The sequence below is a fragment of the Leptodactylus fuscus genome, chromosome 7 (genome assembly GCF_031893055.1).
Source record: "Leptodactylus fuscus isolate aLepFus1 chromosome 7, aLepFus1.hap2, whole genome shotgun sequence".
Lineage (NCBI taxonomy): Eukaryota > Metazoa > Chordata > Amphibia > Anura > Leptodactylidae > Leptodactylus > Leptodactylus fuscus.
The window spans coordinates 64,198,763-64,218,852 of record NC_134271.1 but is presented as its reverse complement, the minus strand read 5'-3'; the positions used below and the strand labels follow the sequence as shown (position 1 = coordinate 64,218,852).

The 20,090-nt window shown below is 42.8% G+C and overlaps 1 protein-coding gene across 3 annotated transcripts; it reads left to right on the top strand.

Moving 5' to 3' along the window:
- The first annotated feature begins 1,712 nt into the window (after positions 1-1,712).
- Positions 1,713-19,810, top strand: LSM14A (LSM14A mRNA processing body assembly factor). Of its 3 annotated transcripts, none has more exons than XM_075282042.1 (10): positions 1,713-1,957; positions 8,509-8,672; positions 8,948-9,080; positions 9,732-9,851; positions 11,282-11,449; positions 11,537-11,614; positions 11,735-11,917; positions 12,094-12,253; positions 12,986-13,241; positions 14,722-19,810. In XM_075282042.1, exons 1-10 carry the CDS (start codon positions 1,837-1,839, stop codon positions 14,743-14,745), a joined length of 1,407 nt encoding a protein of 468 aa, XP_075138143.1. In that variant the 5' UTR covers positions 1,713-1,836; the 3' UTR covers positions 14,746-19,810. The 3 variants fall into 3 exon arrangements, with proteins under 3 accessions (XP_075138143.1, XP_075138144.1, XP_075138142.1); XM_075282043.1 differs by having other exon boundaries at positions 9,729-9,851; positions 11,540-11,614; XM_075282041.1 differs by having other exon boundaries at positions 9,729-9,851.
- The last annotated feature ends 280 nt before the right edge of the window (positions 19,811-20,090 follow it).

Below are 20,090 nucleotides of genomic sequence, written 5' to 3'. Positions count from 1 at the left end.
AAGTAGCCACCTTTTGCTTTGATTACTGCTTTGCACACTCTTGGCATTCTCTTGATGAGCTTCAAGAGGTAGTCATCTGAAATGGTCTTCCAACAGTCTTGAAGGAGTTCCCAGAGATGCTTAAGCACTTGTTGACCCTTTTGCCATCACTCTACGGTCCAGCTCACACCAAACCATCTTGATTGGGTTCAGGTCTGGTGACTATGGAGGCATCTGGTGTAGCACCCCATCACTCTCCTTCTTGGTTAAACAGCCCTTACACAGTCTGGAGGTGTGTTTGGGGTCATTGTCCTGTTGAAAAATAAATGATGGTCCAACTAAACAAAAACCGGATGGAATAGCATGCAAGATGTTTTTAAAACACCCACTTCATAATAAACCGATCCTAATATAGTCTCTATTGTGACCTTGGACATGGGGTAGTCCTTGACATACCCATGGATGCAACAAACATTCATACGTTTGTCCAGGGTAAAGTCCCCAGCTTTCAAGCTGGCATGCACCAGAGTGACCAGGCTACCAGAGTCCAACAACGCCTGGACAGAATGGCCATTCACTACAACTTGGCAGACCTGAGGCACAGTCTCTAGTCCCAGTGCCGCAGCACAGACAGGTCTGGCAAATAATGACTGATGCCTACCAGCATCACAGTCCATTGGCTCAGAGGTGAATGGGCACTGGGCAGAAATATGTCCCTGCTCATGGCATCTCCAACACTGTACCAGCCCTGGTTTCACCAGCAGAGAGTCCCTTCTTGGGCTGGTGGACTGCCTAGAAAACACATCTCCAGCTCTTTTTCCTCCGCTCTCAAACAACGGAACAGTCTTACCGGGAGGTGCACTCCGCCGGGTGTTCCTGAGGGATGGTCGCGTTGTAGGGTCATCATTGAGTTCAGCCTCAGTCGCCAGGTATCTCTCCAGAAGGCTGATGAGTTGGTTGGTTGGTATGTAAATTAGTTCTCTGGCAACGATGGGGGCGGGTCTTAGTGCTGAAAATGCGATGAGGGCATCCCCACCGCTGCCCAAGAACAGGATCCTGCGCCGCCTCTGTCTTCTGCTGGATCCTCCCCTTCTTTCTTCGTCTTTCTTCTGACACCTGCGTAGTTGGCTCTGCCACTGAGACACTACTAGAGCCGATTGCATGCGCGCAATTGCGGCCTCGGAACTATGGCCGCACATGCGCAGTCGGCTCTACTAGTGTCAGAGCCGACAGAGGTGAAGCCGCTGAAGAAAGAAGGGGAGGATCCAGCAGAAGATAGAGGCGGCGCAGGATCCTGTTCTCAGGCAGCGGTGGGGACGCCCTCATCGCTGCCAGAGAACTAATTTACATACTGTTAAAAAACGGTATTACTAAGGAACGGCACAGCTGAAATCCCATCTAAAGGTAAGAGATGAATAGCCTTTCTAAAGGCTATTCTGCCATGTTAGCCACAGAAAAAAGATTTTTAATGGTAGAATCCCTTTAATAACAGAGTCACCCTGCAATCCTTGGTTGTTGCAGCCAAGATCCCCTTATAGCCCTCGCCTTATGAAATGTTAAAAACAGCTTTAGAAACCGCAAGGCCCTTGTACTGAACTTTTCCTTTCTCTTGTTGTCAGTCTTTCAGTGCACTGTTACTTTAAGGCGCTGGCTGGCGGTCTGGGATTCACGTCTGCCAACCAGCCTAGTATCGCGAGAAGTCAGCGCGGCAGTTCCCAGCGTTCCTTGCACAGGATCATGAAGGTAGTGGCGGCCATGTTAGTTTAGGCCCTTGTCCAGTGAACGCAGGAAGGAATAGCGGAAGAAGCTAGTACACCGGGCGCCAGCAATCCGTATCCATCCGGCTGGGGAGTCACCATGAGCGGTGGGACGCCGTACATCGGCAGTAAGATCAGCCTTATCTCCAAGGCGGAGATCCGATATGAAGGCATCCTGTACACCATCGACACGGAAAACTCCACTGTGGCCCTGGCCAAAGGTACCGGCAGCGGGGTCCGCGGCCTGCGCTGTGTATGGGGAGGAGGGCGGGAGCCTGGGCACGGGAGGCCATTCTACACTGTACCCTACCCTCATAGTGCGGACTGCTGCCCCTATCAAGTATCCTGCCTCATATTCTAGTCCTATACATTGGCTGCCAGCAGTTATCTATGGTCTATGCCTACATCACTATATATAGCTGCATCAGGATGTATATACACGGTTATATGCTCGTAGTCTGTTGTGTATATCTATATACCTCCACTGTGTTTTCTTGTAAACTTGTAGACATACAAGTCTATTTACTGTACATATCTATATAGTGTGCACTCTCCTAAAAGTCTATAGCTTTATGTACACTAGTATATACTCAGTGTATATATCTCATGTACAACCTGTACCCTGCCTCTAAAGCTATGTATACAGATATAATGTAGATACAACTACACAGGGTATATACTAGTGTGCATAAAGCTATATTATACAGTGTATACTCTCCTGTACGCACAGCTGTATATGTACACTCTCCTAAACATGTACAGCATTATACACACTAGTATATACCCAGTGTAACTCTAGGCCCCCTATGTATAGGAGTATACAGCTACAGTGGGTATATATTAGTGTGCATAAAGCTATATTATACAGTGTATACTCTCCTGTACGCACAGCTGTGTATGTACTTTCTCCTAAACATATACAGCATTAGCGCACTAGTATATACCCAATGTAGCTCTAGGCCCCATTTGTATAAGAGTATACAGTTACAATGGGTATATACTAGTGTGCATAAAGCTATATTATACAGTGTATACTCTCCTATACGCACCGCTTTATATGTACTTTCTCCTAAACATGTACAGCATTACGCACACTAGTATGTACCCAGTGTAACTCTAGGCCCCCTATGTATAGGAGTATACAGCTACAATGGGTATATACCAGTGTGCATAAAGCTATATTATACAGTGTATACTCTCCTATACGCATAGCTTTATATCTACTTTCTCCTAAACATGTACAGCATTATGCACACTAGTATATACCCAGTGTAACTCTAGGCCCCCTATGTATAGGAGTATACAGCTACAATGAGTATATACAAGTGTGCCAGTGTTACTCTAGGCTCCCTATGTATAGGAGTATACAGTTACACTGAGTATATACTAGTGTACATAAAACTATACATGTTTAGGATTGCGTACTCTGTATGTCATGATATGGAGGTAGGGTTTGTATACGTAGATATAACATGTATAAAAATCCTCAGCCGCAGTAAGTATATACTAGTGTGTATAAAGTTATATGTGTCTAGGAGAGTATATATAGTTGGGGAGAACTCTTATAGCCCATCTTGCAGTAAACTTGGACTGGCAGTGAAATTGTTTTCATTACTGGAACATTAAGCGGCTACTGGTGTCTGCAGTGTAGTGTCCATATTGTGTGGTTTGACCACATGTATGGGGGAGGGGGTCACTTACTTTCCTCAGTATGTAAACAAGCAGGGTGACTTATCTGGCCAATGCTTCCAGTGGTTCTCCAGCTATTGTTTGAGTCCCAGCATGTGGGGGTGGGCTGGGTGCACACCACTAGTATACACTATGTACCTTGTCTTTGGTGACTCTTCTTATGACTGATGGGCCAACCATCATCTTACCCTTGCATGTAGCTGTTTGCTGTAGTGTTGGCGATGCTGGCCATACTCGCTTAGTGTGCTTTTTTCTTATAAATACTGGACTGTTTGTGGCATCCCTTTGGTGAAGGGGTTCAGTGGTGGTACCAGGAGCAGCACCACACTCCCCTTTACTTTAGCCTATTTTAGGTTGGGGGTCTTAGCTAGTTGGACCCCTTTTAATGGCATGTGGGCACTGTGGATAGGTGATAAATGTTTCATTGGTGGGGGTTCATCTGCTGAGGCACACACACACATGACCATAGTATGCGATAGTATGGCGCGGCAGCAAGCATTCGTATTACTGGAAATAGCTGGCGGATGAGTGTGGACATTTCTCCTTGGAGCACACTAACCTTTAGTCCTTGGCTGTATAAGATGTGTACATTTCATCCCATAATGCAGTATCCTGTGTAGAAAGCCATGTCTCAAGACTTTTTTTTTTCCTACCTCTAAGCTCAAAAGTAATTTGCGCTTTACGTCCAGGCCTGGTTAGGCCTTTCGGTTTGTTTTTCATTGTCGCATCACAAGAGTTAATGTCTTTATTTTTCTGATGGTCTTTTTATCTGGTGCAGGGAATACATGTAGCTTAGGGGGCGTTCACACTTGCGCCTTCTGTCTGCCCGTGGTGGATCCGCCGAAATTGCAGAAAAACAGCTCGGGAACGGTTTGCATAGGGTACATTTAAAAACGCATTCATTTGAATGGGTTTTTAGAGCAATCCGCAGCTGTCCGTATGCAGCCTCTCCGCGGTGAAACCATTATTTTATTTTTTATTTTTTTTGCACGGACACAAAGTTGCACATGCATGACTTTGTGTCTGCATACAGACACCTGTGGATTTCTTTAAAAACCTATTCAAATGAATGTTTTAAACTGACTGTATGTGGACAGGCGTGAATGCCCCCTTAGTCTACCTTTTATCATCTTTTTGGGTTTGGGGGCTATAGAAAAAAAAAAAAAAACCTCCCATTGTTTTGAGTACTAAATTTCTTGCTATTCACTTTGCTGCAGGTTAGTGCATTTATATTACAAAAGATTTCTTATTACTTTTGCACAATAAAAACCACTTTGAAGACCTCCCAGGGAAGAAACACTGTCCGTGTCTGCAGCCACCACCAAATTGTCTGTCACCCATGGCAGGAAAGTTTAGTTTTAAAGCATAACTGTAGGTTCACATCTGTTTTTGGGCTTTTGTTCTTCGTGTCCACAATGGGGTCCTCCGGGTTTCTGTCTGAAAAATGCACTTTACTGTTGGTCGAAAACAGTTGGGATTGGAGTATATATAAGCAGCTGTATAATATCCCGACTGTGTTTTCAACGAGTTACATCTGAAAGTTTTTTTAGATAGAATCTCCTCTTTCATTAGCAAGTATGTATGTTTTATAATGTCCATGATATAACTGTATGAAGTGACCCTCCCCACCCTCATTTTCTGTACATGTTACACGGCCCCCTACTCACATACACAGTAACATTCAGTGAGAGGCAGAAACAGCTCTCAATACAGAAACATGGTAAAGGGTGAAACAATGCAGGATTTCACAGAAAGGAGACAAATTTTTTAAATAAAGTAATTACAAAATGTATTTATGACACAAATATTGCCAGAAAGTTTAGGTGCACTTTAAGTTTCGTGTCCATTAAAGAGGACCTTTCACCATATCTGGGCACATGCAGTGTTATATACTGCCAGAAAGCTGACAGTGCGCTGAATTCAGCGCACTGTCGGCTTTCCTGATCTGTGCCCAGTGTGAAGAGCTTACGGTCCGGTACCGTAGCTCTTCTATGGTCAGAAGGGCGTTTCTGACCATTAGCCAGAGACGTCCTTCTGCCTCGCGGCGCCAATCGCGCTGTGCTGTGAGAGCCGGGAGGAACTTCCCCCTCCCTCTGCTCGTAGTACTCGTCCATAGACGAGCATTATCAGGGAGGGAGGGGGCATTCCTCCCCGCTCCACAGTACAGCGCAATTGGCGCCGCGAGGCAGAAGGACGTCTCTGGCTAATGGTCAGAAACGCCCTTCTGACCATAGAAGAGCTATGGTACCGGACCGTAAGCTCTTCACACCGGGCACAGATCGGGAAAGCCGACAGTGCGCTGAATTCAGCGCACTGTCAGCTTTCTGGCAGTATATAACACTGCATGTGCCCAGATATGGTGAAAGGTCCTCTTTAAATAAGTTTGTGTTGAGCCATCACTTATTTCTCTATGACTGGATATGTCTGTGGGCTTATCAGCTCATCCTGCAAAAACGATTGAGTCCCTTTATGTGGTATAGACAACTTTTGGAGTGATTTTATTCAGGTTTTTTTTTCCCGGTTAGTACATCTGGCAGATGGAGAAAAATAACTCAAGTGGACCGCGTTATTTTTTCCATAAAATAAATAAAAAAAAACAAACAAACCTGAAGTTAGTTCGAAAGGGAACTTCCATTTTTATTTTAGCATTGACGCAAGTGAGGACGCGTACAAATGAAAGTCTGTCATTAGGGAAACTTTAGGGGTAGTTCACAAAGTGGAATTTAGAGCTTATTTTGAGTTTTCTTCAAATCGGCTCAATATTTTCACTGAAATCTGTCTCCTGTGCACTTCAAAGTGAGTTGGGGCTGATTTTTTTTTTTTTTTTCCAGCTAGCAGAAAAAGCGTCATGCTTATTGTTCATATGGGTTCTGCCCGAAACTGACATTAGAAAGAGTGGAGGCAGATTTTGAAACCATTTTTTGAGCAAATTTTCAATTTTCTGCCTGACAAATTCAGCATCAAATTCTTTCTTTTAACCCCCCCCTCACAACCGATACCCGATGGCATTGTGAATATAGCTTTGTTTTTATTTATACGTTGTTCATTGCATAGGCTAAATAATGAGAATTTAATACTATCCCATATCGGACTGCCGAGTGGACTTGAATGTGAGAAATGGCCCTTGAATGTGAAACGGATTATTTATACTGCAGGCAGAACCCAGTTAAAAAAAAAAAAAAAAAGTAATATTTTTTGGTCACCTCTGCAAAAAAAAAAAAAAAAGTGGTGCAAAAGTCATACTTTCCTGCAGAATAGTACCAATAAATAGCACCGCTCATCTTGCTAGCTCAGACAGTAAACGCAAAAGTTATGGCTTTTAGAAGATGATACAAAAACAATAGTTTTTATGAAAACATAAACTGTATAAGTTAGGTGTCGCCGTAATCGTATAGTCCTGAACAACAGATTTATGTCATAAAGTAAACTGGTGTCAACTTCAGAAAGAGGTGATAAAATGTAATAAATATGGCATAGTCACCCAAAAATAATGCTGCTTAAACAAAAAAAAATGGCAAACTCAATTGCTTAAAGAGGACCTTTCATCAGATTGGGCACAGGCAGTTCTATATACTGCTGGAAAGCTGACAGTGCGCTGAATTCAGTGCACTGTCGGCTTTCCTGATCTGTGCCCCGGGTAAAGCGCTATCAGACCCGGTACCGTAGCTCTTCACAGTCAGAAGGGCGTTTCTGACAGTTAGCCAGGGACGCCATTCTGCCCAGCAGCGCCTATCGCGCTGTACAGTGTGAGTGGGGAGGAACGCCCCCTTCCTCTGCTCACAGTAATCGTCTATAGACGAGTATTATCAGGAGGGGAGGGGGCGTTCCTTCCCGCTCCACAGTACTGCGTGATAGGTGCTGCTGGGCAGAAGGGCGTCCCTGGCTAAGTGTCAGAAACGCCCTTTTGACTGTAAAGCGCTACGGTACCGGGACCAATAGTGCTTTACCCAGGGCACAGAATGGGAAAGCCGACAATGCACTGAATTCAGCGCACTGTCCGCTTTCCAGCAGTATATAGAACTGCCTGTGCCCCAAATCATGAAAGGTCCTCTTTAAAGAACCTCATCAGAAAATTTAAGGAATTTAGGTAGCGACAAACAATAAAAGTGTCTGTGACTTTAAGGCTAAGTTCAGACAGAGTATTTTGGACCGGAATCTGAATGAGCCTAGTCGGGAGTGTCTTCAGGCGGATTCGTGAGGCGCAATCCGCCTGAAGAATGAGAATGTCTATTCTTTTTTCCTGGGAGCCAGAACAAACGGCTCCCAGAAAAAAAGAAACTGGCTCTTATTGTGAACATGAAATGTTTTTTCACATAGCAAAACAAACAGAGCTGGAATGCCGGATATTGTCATCTTCCACGTCCTCCTCAGAATGGAAACAGGCTATAGGTAGTCACTTGACAGTCGAAGTCTGCTTTCTATGTTGCAGTACTACACTGTACTGTATATGAGCATTGCTCAATAACAATTCCCTAATGCTGAAGGGCTGCCACAGGCTATCCCAAAGCTCCCCTATGGATTTGTCAGCAGGTCCCTATGATTTTGCAGCCGTCTAGGTCTTATAAGTGGTGGTAATATGTAGCCCAGGGCACATATAAAGGAGCGACTGTGGAACATGGAAACAGAAGATCTTACCTGCCCGCTCTATTTTCAGTGCTTGCGTTATTCGGGAACAGCCAGGAGTCTAGCTGAGTTTTTTTTATCAAATGTTTAGGTTGCCATTTCCTTTCCCCCATACTTTACACTGCAGTTCAATGAGATTATGTAAAGTGGATTTCCATTACTGTAACGATGGAATGATTTACAAATTTCAAGCAGTAAAAGAAACTGCAGTGAGAAAAGATTATGCAACTTCTACAAGTGAGATGGTGGGGATTAACAAGTATACGCTGCATATGTTAGCACGCTTCTAACACTTCTTCATGCACAAATGTGATATTACCAAACACACAATACACTAAATACTAGATTGTAATGTTCTAGTATGTAAGAAGAGAGTATCGCTATTTCCTGTCTAAAGTGTCAGTCCTGGGTATTACTTGTCTCGTATGTTTAAAGAGAATTTTCTTTTATTTCTCGGCAGTTCGCTCCTTTGGAACAGAGGATCGACCTACAGACCGGCCTATTCCTCCCCGAGATGAGGTGTTTGAGTACATCATATTCAGGGGGAGTGACATTAAGGACCTTACTGTGTGTGAACCCCCAAAACCTCAATGCTCCTTGCCTCAAGACCCTGCAATAGTCCAGGTATGTGCAGCCTTGCTCAGTCATGTGTTTTTCTGTGATTCTAGTCATTTTATTTTAAATTAGGGGTTATCTATTATAGAGTCTTTTTCTTCTGTGTAGCAGATAGATGTAATGTTTAGGAGATCCTGACAGCCAGTGTTCAGTTTCTTCCAGCTCCAGCAAAGTACTGTGTATAATAGAGGGCCGTGCCTTGTCCTCCAGTGCAAGAAACTTTATTGCTGCTTTTTTCTGTTTAAATTATTGTCAAACATAATGATAAATATTTTTCTCTTCAGTCGTCTTTGGGATCCACTGCGGCATCTTCATTCCAGACTGTAAGCTCGTACGCTCCGTTCAGCAGAATGCCAGCATATAGCCAGTTTAGCTCTAGCCCTCTGGTCCCTCAGCAGTTTGGATCTGTTGGAGTCGGTAAGCTTCTTACAACTAGTAAAACTTCTACCCCTTCTTTGATAGCAGCTGTTTATTCTATTTCTGAGCTATGTTTGTCTTTCAACGCAGTTTTGAAGTCGATATAAAGTTGAGTTACTTTGTGAATAGACTACATTGCCTGTCTTCTAATTCCTTGCTTACCTCTCCTTTGGCAACAAATTTCAGAATCTGTAAGGCCTGGTTCACATCTGCGTTTGGGTTTCCGTTTGGGGAGTCATCCCCCCAACGGAAACCTATATGCCTAAAAAATGCAGTTACCTAAAGAAACTCATGGACTTCATAGACGAAACATGTGGAGAGAAAAGTGCTGCTTGCAGGATCTTTCTCTTCGAATGTTTCGTGCGGAAACCACAACGACCCCATCATCGTCTATGGGCTCTGTGGGTTTTCCAAGTAACTGCGTATAGGTTTCCATTTGGGGGGGTCCCCAAGCAGACTCCCTGAACGCAGATGTTAACTGGGCCTCAAATTGGTAAGAAAATCTTACTGCACAGCAAGTTTTGCAGCAACCTGACATTTCTATCTGGATATTTTTTTTGTGTAAATGATTACATTTGCTTCATTTTATTAATGTAGTCTTTCTTAGAATCCTTTAATTAACGTTCTTATATTTGGCTTTTCTAAAAGCAGGAAACTCTTTGACCTCATTTGGTGGTGATAATACATCAGGCGCTCCTCTACCCCCAACCAGCGCTGTGGGCGCTTCATTTAATCAAGACGCAAGGACTCTGAAAACGCAGTTATCTCAAGGTAATGGCTTGGCCTACACTTCTAGGCTTTTCTGCTGGATCCTCGTGTGATTGGCTGTAGTTATCTATTGAAAGCAACAAATGTGTCTAAAACTGCACCAGATCTTCAATATTTAGTATATAAAACATTTAGTTTCTTTCCGATGGTCATGTATCATGCCACTAGGTTCTCCAAGGGGAGTTGCTACCAGCTTTTTCTGTTAAAGGGGCTCTATCATTGGGAGAAGTCATTTTTAGCTAAACACGTAGTTTTTGAATAAGTCCGTTTTATGCATATGCTAATTAGCCTCCTCCGTGCACTCTGCTGGTGTCTGTGCACCCTCTATTCTCTGTGTGTGAGTGCAGAGAGGCTGATGATGATTCATCTCTCTTAGCTTAGCTAAAAATGACTTTTCCCAATGATAGAGCTCCTTTAAAGGAGATCTGTTGCATTTCTTTTCAGCAAGATGGATATTAATAGTTGTGTATGGTGAACTGTGCATTGTTTACTTTTACATTAGTGCGCCATCTTTTACTATCCGCTGTTTAACCCCTATTTTACACAGCCCTGCTCCTACCACAGCTACCAGGTTCAGAGAACATGCTAAACTAGAACATGCAGAAATAAGTCAGAAAGGCCTTCTTTTGCCACGACTGTTGGCTTAGACTGCATAATTTCTGGCATTGGCAATCATCTGGCATCTCCATATGCATAACAAACTATATACTTTATATCTAAAACTTTTCATTTAGGTCAGCGATGATTTTTTTTTTTTTTTGTAACCCTAAATTTAAATGAATAAAAAGTGGTACAAACTAATGTTATATACTCCAAAAAGGCAAATACAGAATATACAGTAGGCCCCACAGAGCACAATGCCTCATTCGCTTACAGCCATGAAAAAAAATTTATGCTTTGCAATGCCCAGACCAAAAATAAAAAAGTATTTGATCCTTAAAGTTGACGTGTCCTGAGAAAATGATCTTATACTGATATTGTTTAAATCACGTTTTTATGTGAAACATATTTTTATGGAATTTTAGGTGATTTTATTTTCCACATTATCTATATTTTTAAAATAACATTATATCCTGCAATTTTAATTCTTCCTACTAAGCCTAAAATGTCAGTTTCTTTACTAAACCATGTGCCGTAGACACAGTGGTTTGGAGCAGACCCTATTAACTTCATACTGGGTTGCGGAAGCCTCAATCCAAGATATCTATTATAAATCACACCAGTAAACGATCATAAGTTTTATAGAGGAAATTTGTGGCAATTACTGACTAATACTGGGTGCTATTCTGGTACATGGACTTGCGCCTAGTTTATGAAGAGGCTGGAGCCTTTTAATAACTCAGGCACCGGTTCCAAGAGTTGGGGCCTTTATTAAGATAAGTCTTCCACCCAAGGATGGAACATATTGTTTTAACAGCTAATTCTTCTCTTAGGAAGAACAAGTCCCTTGCTAGACCCCTTACGGAAGAGCCCAACACTAGAACAAGGTGTCCAGACTGCCCCTGCATCCCAGGCATCGGCTGTTGGGAGAAGAAGTCCTGTATCTTCTCGATCGTTGCCATCCACAAGCCAAAAGACAGACAGTCCAGAACAAAGAAAAGGTGAAAAAAGATTAAAAAAAAATATAATATTGCACAGACAATCTTGACACTATTGTGCACAGACTTGACACGCTCATTATTTTACAGCAGATGCACACAAATCATCAAGGCCTGATATAGACCTGCTCAGGAACGACAAACAGGACCCAAATAAGAGACAAACAGGTGAGGAACACTGTCAGAATGTTGTAATGGTTTTCATTTTGAGTGCACACAGTATTAGCTGCCATATATATATTATTTGTATTTCTGTGGTGATTGTTGTTTGTCCTTTGACTCTTCTAGCTGGTATAGGTGGACCTCAGCCCAGGAGAGGTCGTGGTGGTCACCGAGGGGGCCGTGGAAGGTTTAGTGTAAGAAGAGATGGCCCTATGAAGTTTGAAAAAGACTTTGACTTTGAAAGTGCTAATGCACAATTTAACAAAGAAGAAATCGACAGGGAGTTTCACAATAAGTTAAAAATAAAAGGTGAGATTGTCCATCCTTCTGGGAACAGACGCTTTAAATTGGGCGACCTGCAGCTTTTGTATGGTGGTAGTCACAATCTTTTATGTTCCTTTTTCTGCCTGTGTAGTTACAATTATGGCCAGGTTTACCTGTCATTGGTGTGTCTATCTGTTCAGTATTTTGTTCTGTTGTTCCAGATGACAAACCAGAGAAGCCAGTAAATGGAGAAGATAAAGCAGACTCTGGAGTGGACACTCAGAACAGTGAAGGAAATGCAGAGGAGGAGGAAGCGACCGCAAGCTGTTACTATGACAAAACCAAATCTTTCTTTGACAACATCTCCTGTGATGATAATAGGTATGCAGTATGCTGTGACTTTAGTAGCCTGGCATTAAATGTTTCACGTGTCTGGCTGCACTGATGTGGATGCATATGAATGGAACTATAAGGGCATGTTCACACGGCGGAAAATGGTTTCCGCTGTGCAAACTTCCGCGCAGCTAGCCATGACGGGATGCCGATGCAGTGCATCAGGATTCCGTCGAGGCATCGCTCTCCTTTTTAGGCCCGAATGAATGGGCCTAAACAGGAGCGTGTTTCGAGCCGTGGAATCCGCGGCAAGGTGGGACATCTTGCTTTTTTCCACTACTAGCTAGAGGGGGGAAAAAAAGCGAGCAGCTCCCATTGAAGTCAATGGGAGCCATTTCAGCTGGCGGATTTTGAGGCGGATTCTGCGCCAAAATCCGCTGGCGAAAAAACTGTGTGAACATACACTTAATGCCAATGTATGTTTTTAGTCAGTGCTCATTTACAGCAGAGTTTGTATGGGTTCACTTGTACTAAGATGGCACCATTCTATGTTGGCTGCTCCCTAAGCACGATACAAACTGTGGTAAATGGCTGTTTGCAAGGTGCTGATGATCTTCCAGGCCAGTAGTTAGTTGAGTGCCGTGCTCATTCACTCCAACACTGACATATATTACTATGCATGAAGCTCCACATGCAGTAAGAAACAATTGAGTATTTTGCCTGTCAAGTTCAGATGTAAATCTGACATGTTTTTTAAAATAATTTTTTGTACTTCTTTAGAGACCGAAGACCCACATGGGCAGAGGAAAGGAGGCTTAATGCAGAGACATTTGGACTTCCTCTGCGTTCAAACAGAGGCCGCGGGGGCTTCCGAGGTAGAGGTGGTGGAGGGGGTATGGGTTTCCGTGGAGGCAGAGGCCGCGGAGGTGAAAGAAGAGGTGCTCCTACAGGAGCCAACTTTGGGGCTCCCAGAGGTTTCCGTGGTGGATTCAGAGGAGGACGTGGCGGAAGAGAGTTTTCAGACTATGAATACAGGGTAAGAGCACGGCGTAATTCATACATCTATAACACATCAGTACAAGAATATAGCTGTGTGAAGATTTTGACTGCTTGTAGAAGTTTCCCTGAGAGTCAATGAGAAAACCGGATAATGGCTGCTTAACCTAAAAGCTGGGTTTCTAAAAAGTACGACATTTCTTAAAGGGTATGTCAAACTAGTGATGCTTATCCCTATATATAGGATAATGAACAGGTTTCTGATGCACCAACTGACGGGATCCCCAGCTATCACAAGAAAAGGGGCACACAAGTTCCCAGAGGGCTTCATGTGGTTTTTGTGGCCACTTCTTCTTTCGTGTCTATGGTACTGCCATGAAGTCTATTTCTGGTAGCCCTGTAATAGTGAATGGAGCAGTGGTGACACAGTTAAGGGAAATTGCCTGTCCCCATTCTCTTGATCACTGGAAATAAGATCATCACAAACTTGCCTTTTATTGTGTGATTATGGGAGAACTGTACGCAGTGAGAAAACCCCTTTAGGCTGAGGCCCCACATTGTGGAAATGCAGACTTTTTTTTTTTTTTGTTGCTGTTTTTTGAGCCAAAGCCAGAAGTGGATTGAGCAGAAGGTAGAAGTATGAGAACTTTATATATATTTCCCATTCCCCTTGTAGACATTCTTGGCTTTGCCTCAATAAACCGCAACAAAATCTGCAACAAAAGAAGCTGCGTTTCTGCAGCGTGGGGCCTTAGCCTTAAAGGGGTTCTTTACAAGCTGAAGAAATCAAACCAGCAGCTTCAAGCCATCTTTGCATGACATGGGCGACCTCTCATCTGATTTGGCCACCATTTTATACTAAATTTCCCCTAATCTAATTGAAGCCCTCTTTCTACTAAAACTGGAGATCAGTAATTGCAGCCCATCTCTCTCTTACATGAAGTCCCAGCCAACTTTCAGCTTGAAAGTCCTGGTCAATCTTCATACCTGATTTTAAGATTAAAGGGGTTGTCCAGGGTCACCTGTTTTTTTTTAATATGAGACTGGGGGAAGGTGAGAACAAACTCTCCTCTCCTTTCCTTTCCCCAGCCACATATTAAAAAAGCAGCCTATCCTGGACAAGCCCTTTTTAAACTTGTGTACTTTCTCTCAATTTCCCCAGAAATGACAGCTGCTTGTACATCGGCCAGCTATACATTTCGGATGCTGTATTACATGGCAGCAGTTCAGAGATTTGCCAAATGAGTCTCATCTATCAATGCCTTGTGACTCTTCACAGTCCCTCATGATAGTTTGAACGGAGAACCTTCTGTGTTGGGAAACGCTGTTTGAGATGGATTTGGATTGTTTAGATGGTTTCTTTCTCTGTATTAACTTATATGGAAAGGACATAACCCTTTTAAAACTATAAAACCCCTTTTGGGTAATGGACATGGACTATGAATTGAATTCATTTTTACTCTTTTAAATCCAGATTCCAAAATCTAATTTATTTTTTTTGTTTCTATTGTCTCTTGCAGAAAGACAACAAGGTGGCTGCCTAGTCAAGGATGGAGGGTGTTATATATATATTTTTTTTTGGGGGGGGCAGTCTGGAGAACTTGTTTTCAGTCTTTTGTGAAGAACGACGTTTATCTTGCTGTATATTTTGTCACCAGCACTGGGGAGGGGGGGTCGACTGCTTAAAGAAGCTTCTTCAGTGCAGTGGGGTCTCGCTGGAAACTTTTTTTTTTTTTCTCCCCTCCCCCACACCCTTCATTTAGCAGTCCAGCAACACTAAAGGACTTGGAATGGGTGGCAGAAAAAACGTCTTTACATTTTGTTCAGCATTAAATGTATTTGAAACAGAAGACTGAAGTCATTTTGCTATGGATAGTCTGACATGATGCAGAAAGTGAGGGCTGTTTTTGTTTTTTTTTTTTTTTTTTTCTTCTCGCTGCAAGCAAAATTTGCATTGCCGTTCATTCTGAGGTGTGGTATCCCCCCTCCCCCCACAAGGGTTGGGTTTTTTTATATTGTATAAAAGGGTAACCCCAACCTCTTCACTTGCCACCCATTCTCCATACCTGACAAAGTCTCCGACTCTTGAAGGTAGCACATTTAGTTGGAAATGGATACAATTCTTAATACAGTTTCTTAGGCAAAGGACACCTTTTTTATATAGTTGTGAGAATGAGTTTATCCCACTGCCAAAGAAACCCCGAGCTTTGTATAGCTGTAAAAAGAAATACCTTTGTACCCAGCACATCTAATGTTTTGTACACAATGATCTCATTATGGGCCAATGTCCTTTTTCTTTCCTTATGAGATGCTTCCATTAGATGTAAAGTGTTTTTCTATAGGCAGAAATGAAATACATATTTTGAAGTGTCGCAACATTAAACTTTACCAGCCTCTGAACCTTAATACATTGTGCATAGAAGTAGCTAAATGTTGGCTGTAACGTTCACCTATGTGCAGCAGCCAGAGTCATGTCCTTTTTGACCATTAAAGAGAGTCTGTCAGCAGAACCTATCCCTGCAGCTTGATCCAGGCGATCATTATCTAACTGCATTCCCCTTATGGATCTGTCCCTCTGTTACTGAGATCACACAGTTTTGCAAATATGCGAATGGGATCTTTGGAGCAATGAGGGCCTTGCTGCTTACCTCTTGGAGCAATGACCGTGCCCTCATTGCTCTAGAGCTCTCATTTGCATATTGACAAAAGAAAAGCGATATCTCTGCATTGGAGATACCGATTCACAGGAGGAAAACTTATCTGTGAGGCTCCCTTTAATACGGCATCTGTTAATGTGAATCTGCACCTCTAACAAATTTTCACTGTGCATTTATTTATTTTTAGTTTTATTTCTTCTCCATTCACATCCAGAGCTGCTTTCAAACTTCTTCCGACTGTCCTTAGACGTAGACAGTAGAGTAGCTGCAACCTGTTGTCTCCTGTGACCCAACACCTGCTGTCTGAGGAGAAATAATCTTTGTGTTGCCTGACATTGTGTAGACACATACAGTGATTTGTTCTTACGAAGATGAATAGATACGACAAATGATACACAGCACAGAAACACTTGCAGTGTGTGTGAGGCTTTATCTGTGATCCAGTGATGCACGTCATTGATATGTATCATGGACATAATAATCAGAGGCAATCCCTATAAGAATATAGGGATCTGCTTCCATAGCATTACCTTGCACACCTTCCCTAACCAAATGTGTGACATGAGGTAGTATTAGGCAAAAGGTTAGATCAGCCTGGCTTTCTTAGCAAACCCTTTGTCAGCTGGTAAATTTGACGGTCACGTAGGCAACATGGCTCCCTCTTCTGCCTGGGCAAAAAGTTCACTTTAATTATAGAAAATGCTTAGGGAAAAGTTAGCATTTTTGTAAAAGTGTAGCCTGACGCTAGGTTCACATCTGCGTTGAGATTTCCATTATTCAGGTCTGCATGGGGACCCAAAGACGGAAACCCAGTCCGATTAAAAAGCGGTTCCCTGCGTCTGCCAGGTCTCTGCTTGCAGGACTTTTCTCTCTCTGTGTTTAAGTCCAATGGGGGATAGAATCCCCAAATGAAGATGTGAACCTATCCTCAGGCTGAATTTCCCCGTGTCGAATCCTCTGTCCTAGACTTGAGTGAAATGTTTTGCACTCTAGTAGACTAGCATTTCCATTAGAAAGCTGCATAGAGAGTCACTTGGCCTAAGTTGTGATGACTAAACCTGAAGGAGATAATGTCACCCTGTCATCATATGGTGCTCTCGCCCCTGTACCGGCCATCATTGGGTTTGAGTCCTTTGTATTATGGGTTAAGTTATAAATGGACATGTGTTGTCTGAGAATACTGCAAAAAAAAATAAAAAAGGGATCCAAAGATGTCATAGGGTTTTGTAAGAAGACAAACGTGCTTTGCCGGGTTTTTGTGTTTAAATTGTGACAAAATGTTAAAATAAAACTTAAGGAAATACTGAAGTATTTTTAAAGTAGCATTGTCCACTGTTTGTAAGTTATTTGTTGCCTCCTATTGCCAAGGCGTATATCACTGTCTGCAATGCATTCTTCTCGGCTAAGGCATAGATGTGTTCCCATCTTTAAAATTGATGGCGTGTAACTAGGATATGCTATCACTTCATCATCAATGAGGATCCGATCTCTGGAAATGCCGAGGCTGCAATGCTGGCTCATTGTTGTATCCCCTTCACTGACTTGCCCTGCCTGGTGGTGGTCATGGCCACCCAGCTGTGTAGGGAAGTGCAGTCGCCCTCATGTGCTTGCATGTAGTTACAAAACAGTGAAGGGCCCACAGCACTAAATCATTCTCATGGTTAGTGGGGGTCCCAGTGATTGGATCCGGACTGATCATAAAGCAGTGGCATATTGCTATATGGATGGGCATACACACCTAATGCATTGCTTTTTGCACCATTTTACAAGTAAAATGCAGAGCATCTTGGCGATAGTTGCTACTTTGTCCTATACTCTAGTCACATCAAGAGATGCATAAAAAAATGCAATTGGATGTTGTTTTTGACCTCATACCCAGGGAGGTGATGCTTTTACCAGCTTTGTTGAGATCTTATTATGAATCACCAGCTCCAGTGCATTGCTCCACGAATTCCAGCGCAGTAAGAATTTGCTCTCTAGTCCACACCATTCCTGAGCAACAACCACAGTTGTTTTATTGCCGGATGTGCTGTTTAGACTCTTTACTGTCAGAAGGGCAGTGTCAGGCAGAGGGATGTGATTCAGAGCTCCATTCAGAGGCAGCCAGTGTCAGAGCTCAGAATCGCACACCTTGTCTACTCCTGACAGTACAGAGTTTAAATAGTATATGGGCACCAAAACTAACAGCATTGGTTGCTTGGGATCGGTGGTGGGGGCTAGAGAAAAAATTCCGACTGTGCCAGAATCAGTGGAGCAGCAGCTATTGACTGTTTCATAGAGCTAGACTACTTGGAGGTGGTGAAAGGTCCACTTTAAGGTTTAACACTTCCCAGACTAGTGAGCAGTTATACATATCACAATCTATGCTGACACTAGATCAGCAGGTGGCAGCAGTGAGATTCTGCAGCTCTGGATGTGAGTAGAGTATGAATTCACTATACAACTTGTTCAGAATGATATATATTTTTTCTTCATAACTCCATTTAGCCTAGCACTCTTCCAGGAGCTTGTAGCTGTTGCTGAACATCACCAGCCATGTCTGTTCAGTTGTGCCTCCCACCCTCAGACAATGATATACTATGTGCAGGATTTCCTTCTTACACCTTACATTATTAGTGTAAAGTCTGGATACCCTCAGTAGTTTTGTATCTGTGCAACCCCACATACAGCAAAGTGTACATTCCGTTAAAATGGCGTTGGCAATAAATGTCCAGCAACCTACAAAGGTTCTGCCGAAGGGCACTGGCTAACAGCGTGGGCATGTGTGGATTAGATATGGCACTTTAAAATGATTGAAGGCAAACACTTTGTTTATATGGCACTTGCTAGGAGGGACCCCTTTGCTATATGTGTAGACAGCTATATTTAGCCACAGGATCACTGTTTATTGTTGTAAGCTGGTAATACATGTGGACAATGACTCTCAGCTGAACTTTGCTATGGTTTGTTGAAGGACCTAGCATTTGTGCCTAGGTTACAGGTATATGTTCTGTTATCTCTGCAATATGTATTACCTGTGTGCATCTAATAAATAGTGGCTGAATATAGCTGCCTACACATCCTGGGTAAAGCCGTCTCCTCAATGCTTGAGCCTGGTATTGCAGGGTACGTCATTTCTCAAAGATGTAAAAACTTACCATCACAGTTAAGCAGGAAAACCTGAATTTTGTCATGAAAATGTATACAGAATAAAAATCTAACGTCTGTGCCTAAGGCTGAGACATCAGAGGCTCTAAAGTGCAGCACCTGTAAACCAGCATATACATCAAATTCTGAGTAACTTTACTTATGGTCATGAGTTACTGTAATATCATCTTCAGTCACATCCAGAGCAGCCTTCAGAGTTCTGCACAAACAGCTCTGCATCCACAGTGCATTGTGGGCAATGTCAAGTTAACACCAAGCCTTGTATTTGACCTGATGTTCTGTAGCAACTGTTACATGACATCAGTAAAGACAGTGAGCCAGCAGGGGGCGCAGTGAGAAGTCCCTGCTCACTGGAAATCAAGCTCTAAATTTGGTATTTGCTAATAATACAGAACATCTTGACATTGCTCGATCAGCGCGAGGCAGGTTGTGAATAGAGGACCAGATTGCGCATATCCTTGTGTGGTGCTATATTGTTTCACTACTGTATCTGTTACTCTTATTGAAGTATATGACTGGCTGCAAATCTTATTGTAATGGGATGATCCTGACCCAGTGACTGGACAGCGTGTGGAATCTAACATGTCTGCGGCCTGATGTAATGCATAAACTGTATTGTGGGTCATGATGCTGTGATGCTTTTCATTGTGTATTACTGAAGTGTGGACAAAGGATCAGGGTTATATTTTTTTTTCTTTTTTTGTACTTGTACAAAGAACAACATTGTAATTCTTTTGGAGTACCCTGCAAACTCAAATGTTTTTATTCTAAGGCAGAATAAAAGTTCAATGAAACAAAAATCTCAGGTTTGTGTGTGGTGAGTCTGTGTGTGAATACCTCTGGTGTTCTAGCTGTTAGCATACAGGTGACATACATAGTAATGTGCTACATTAACTTTTTTTATTTTTGTTGTTGCAAATTTTCAATTTATGGCTGAAATAACTTTCTCACACAAGTCCGGTGCCTAAGGCTAGACTCGCAGGTATGTCAAAGATTATGCCGGAAATCAGCAGTGGCAAAAGTTCTACACGGAGGACTTCTCTCTGTTTGGGCTTGTGATGGTATTGTACGGGAACTGGCAGACA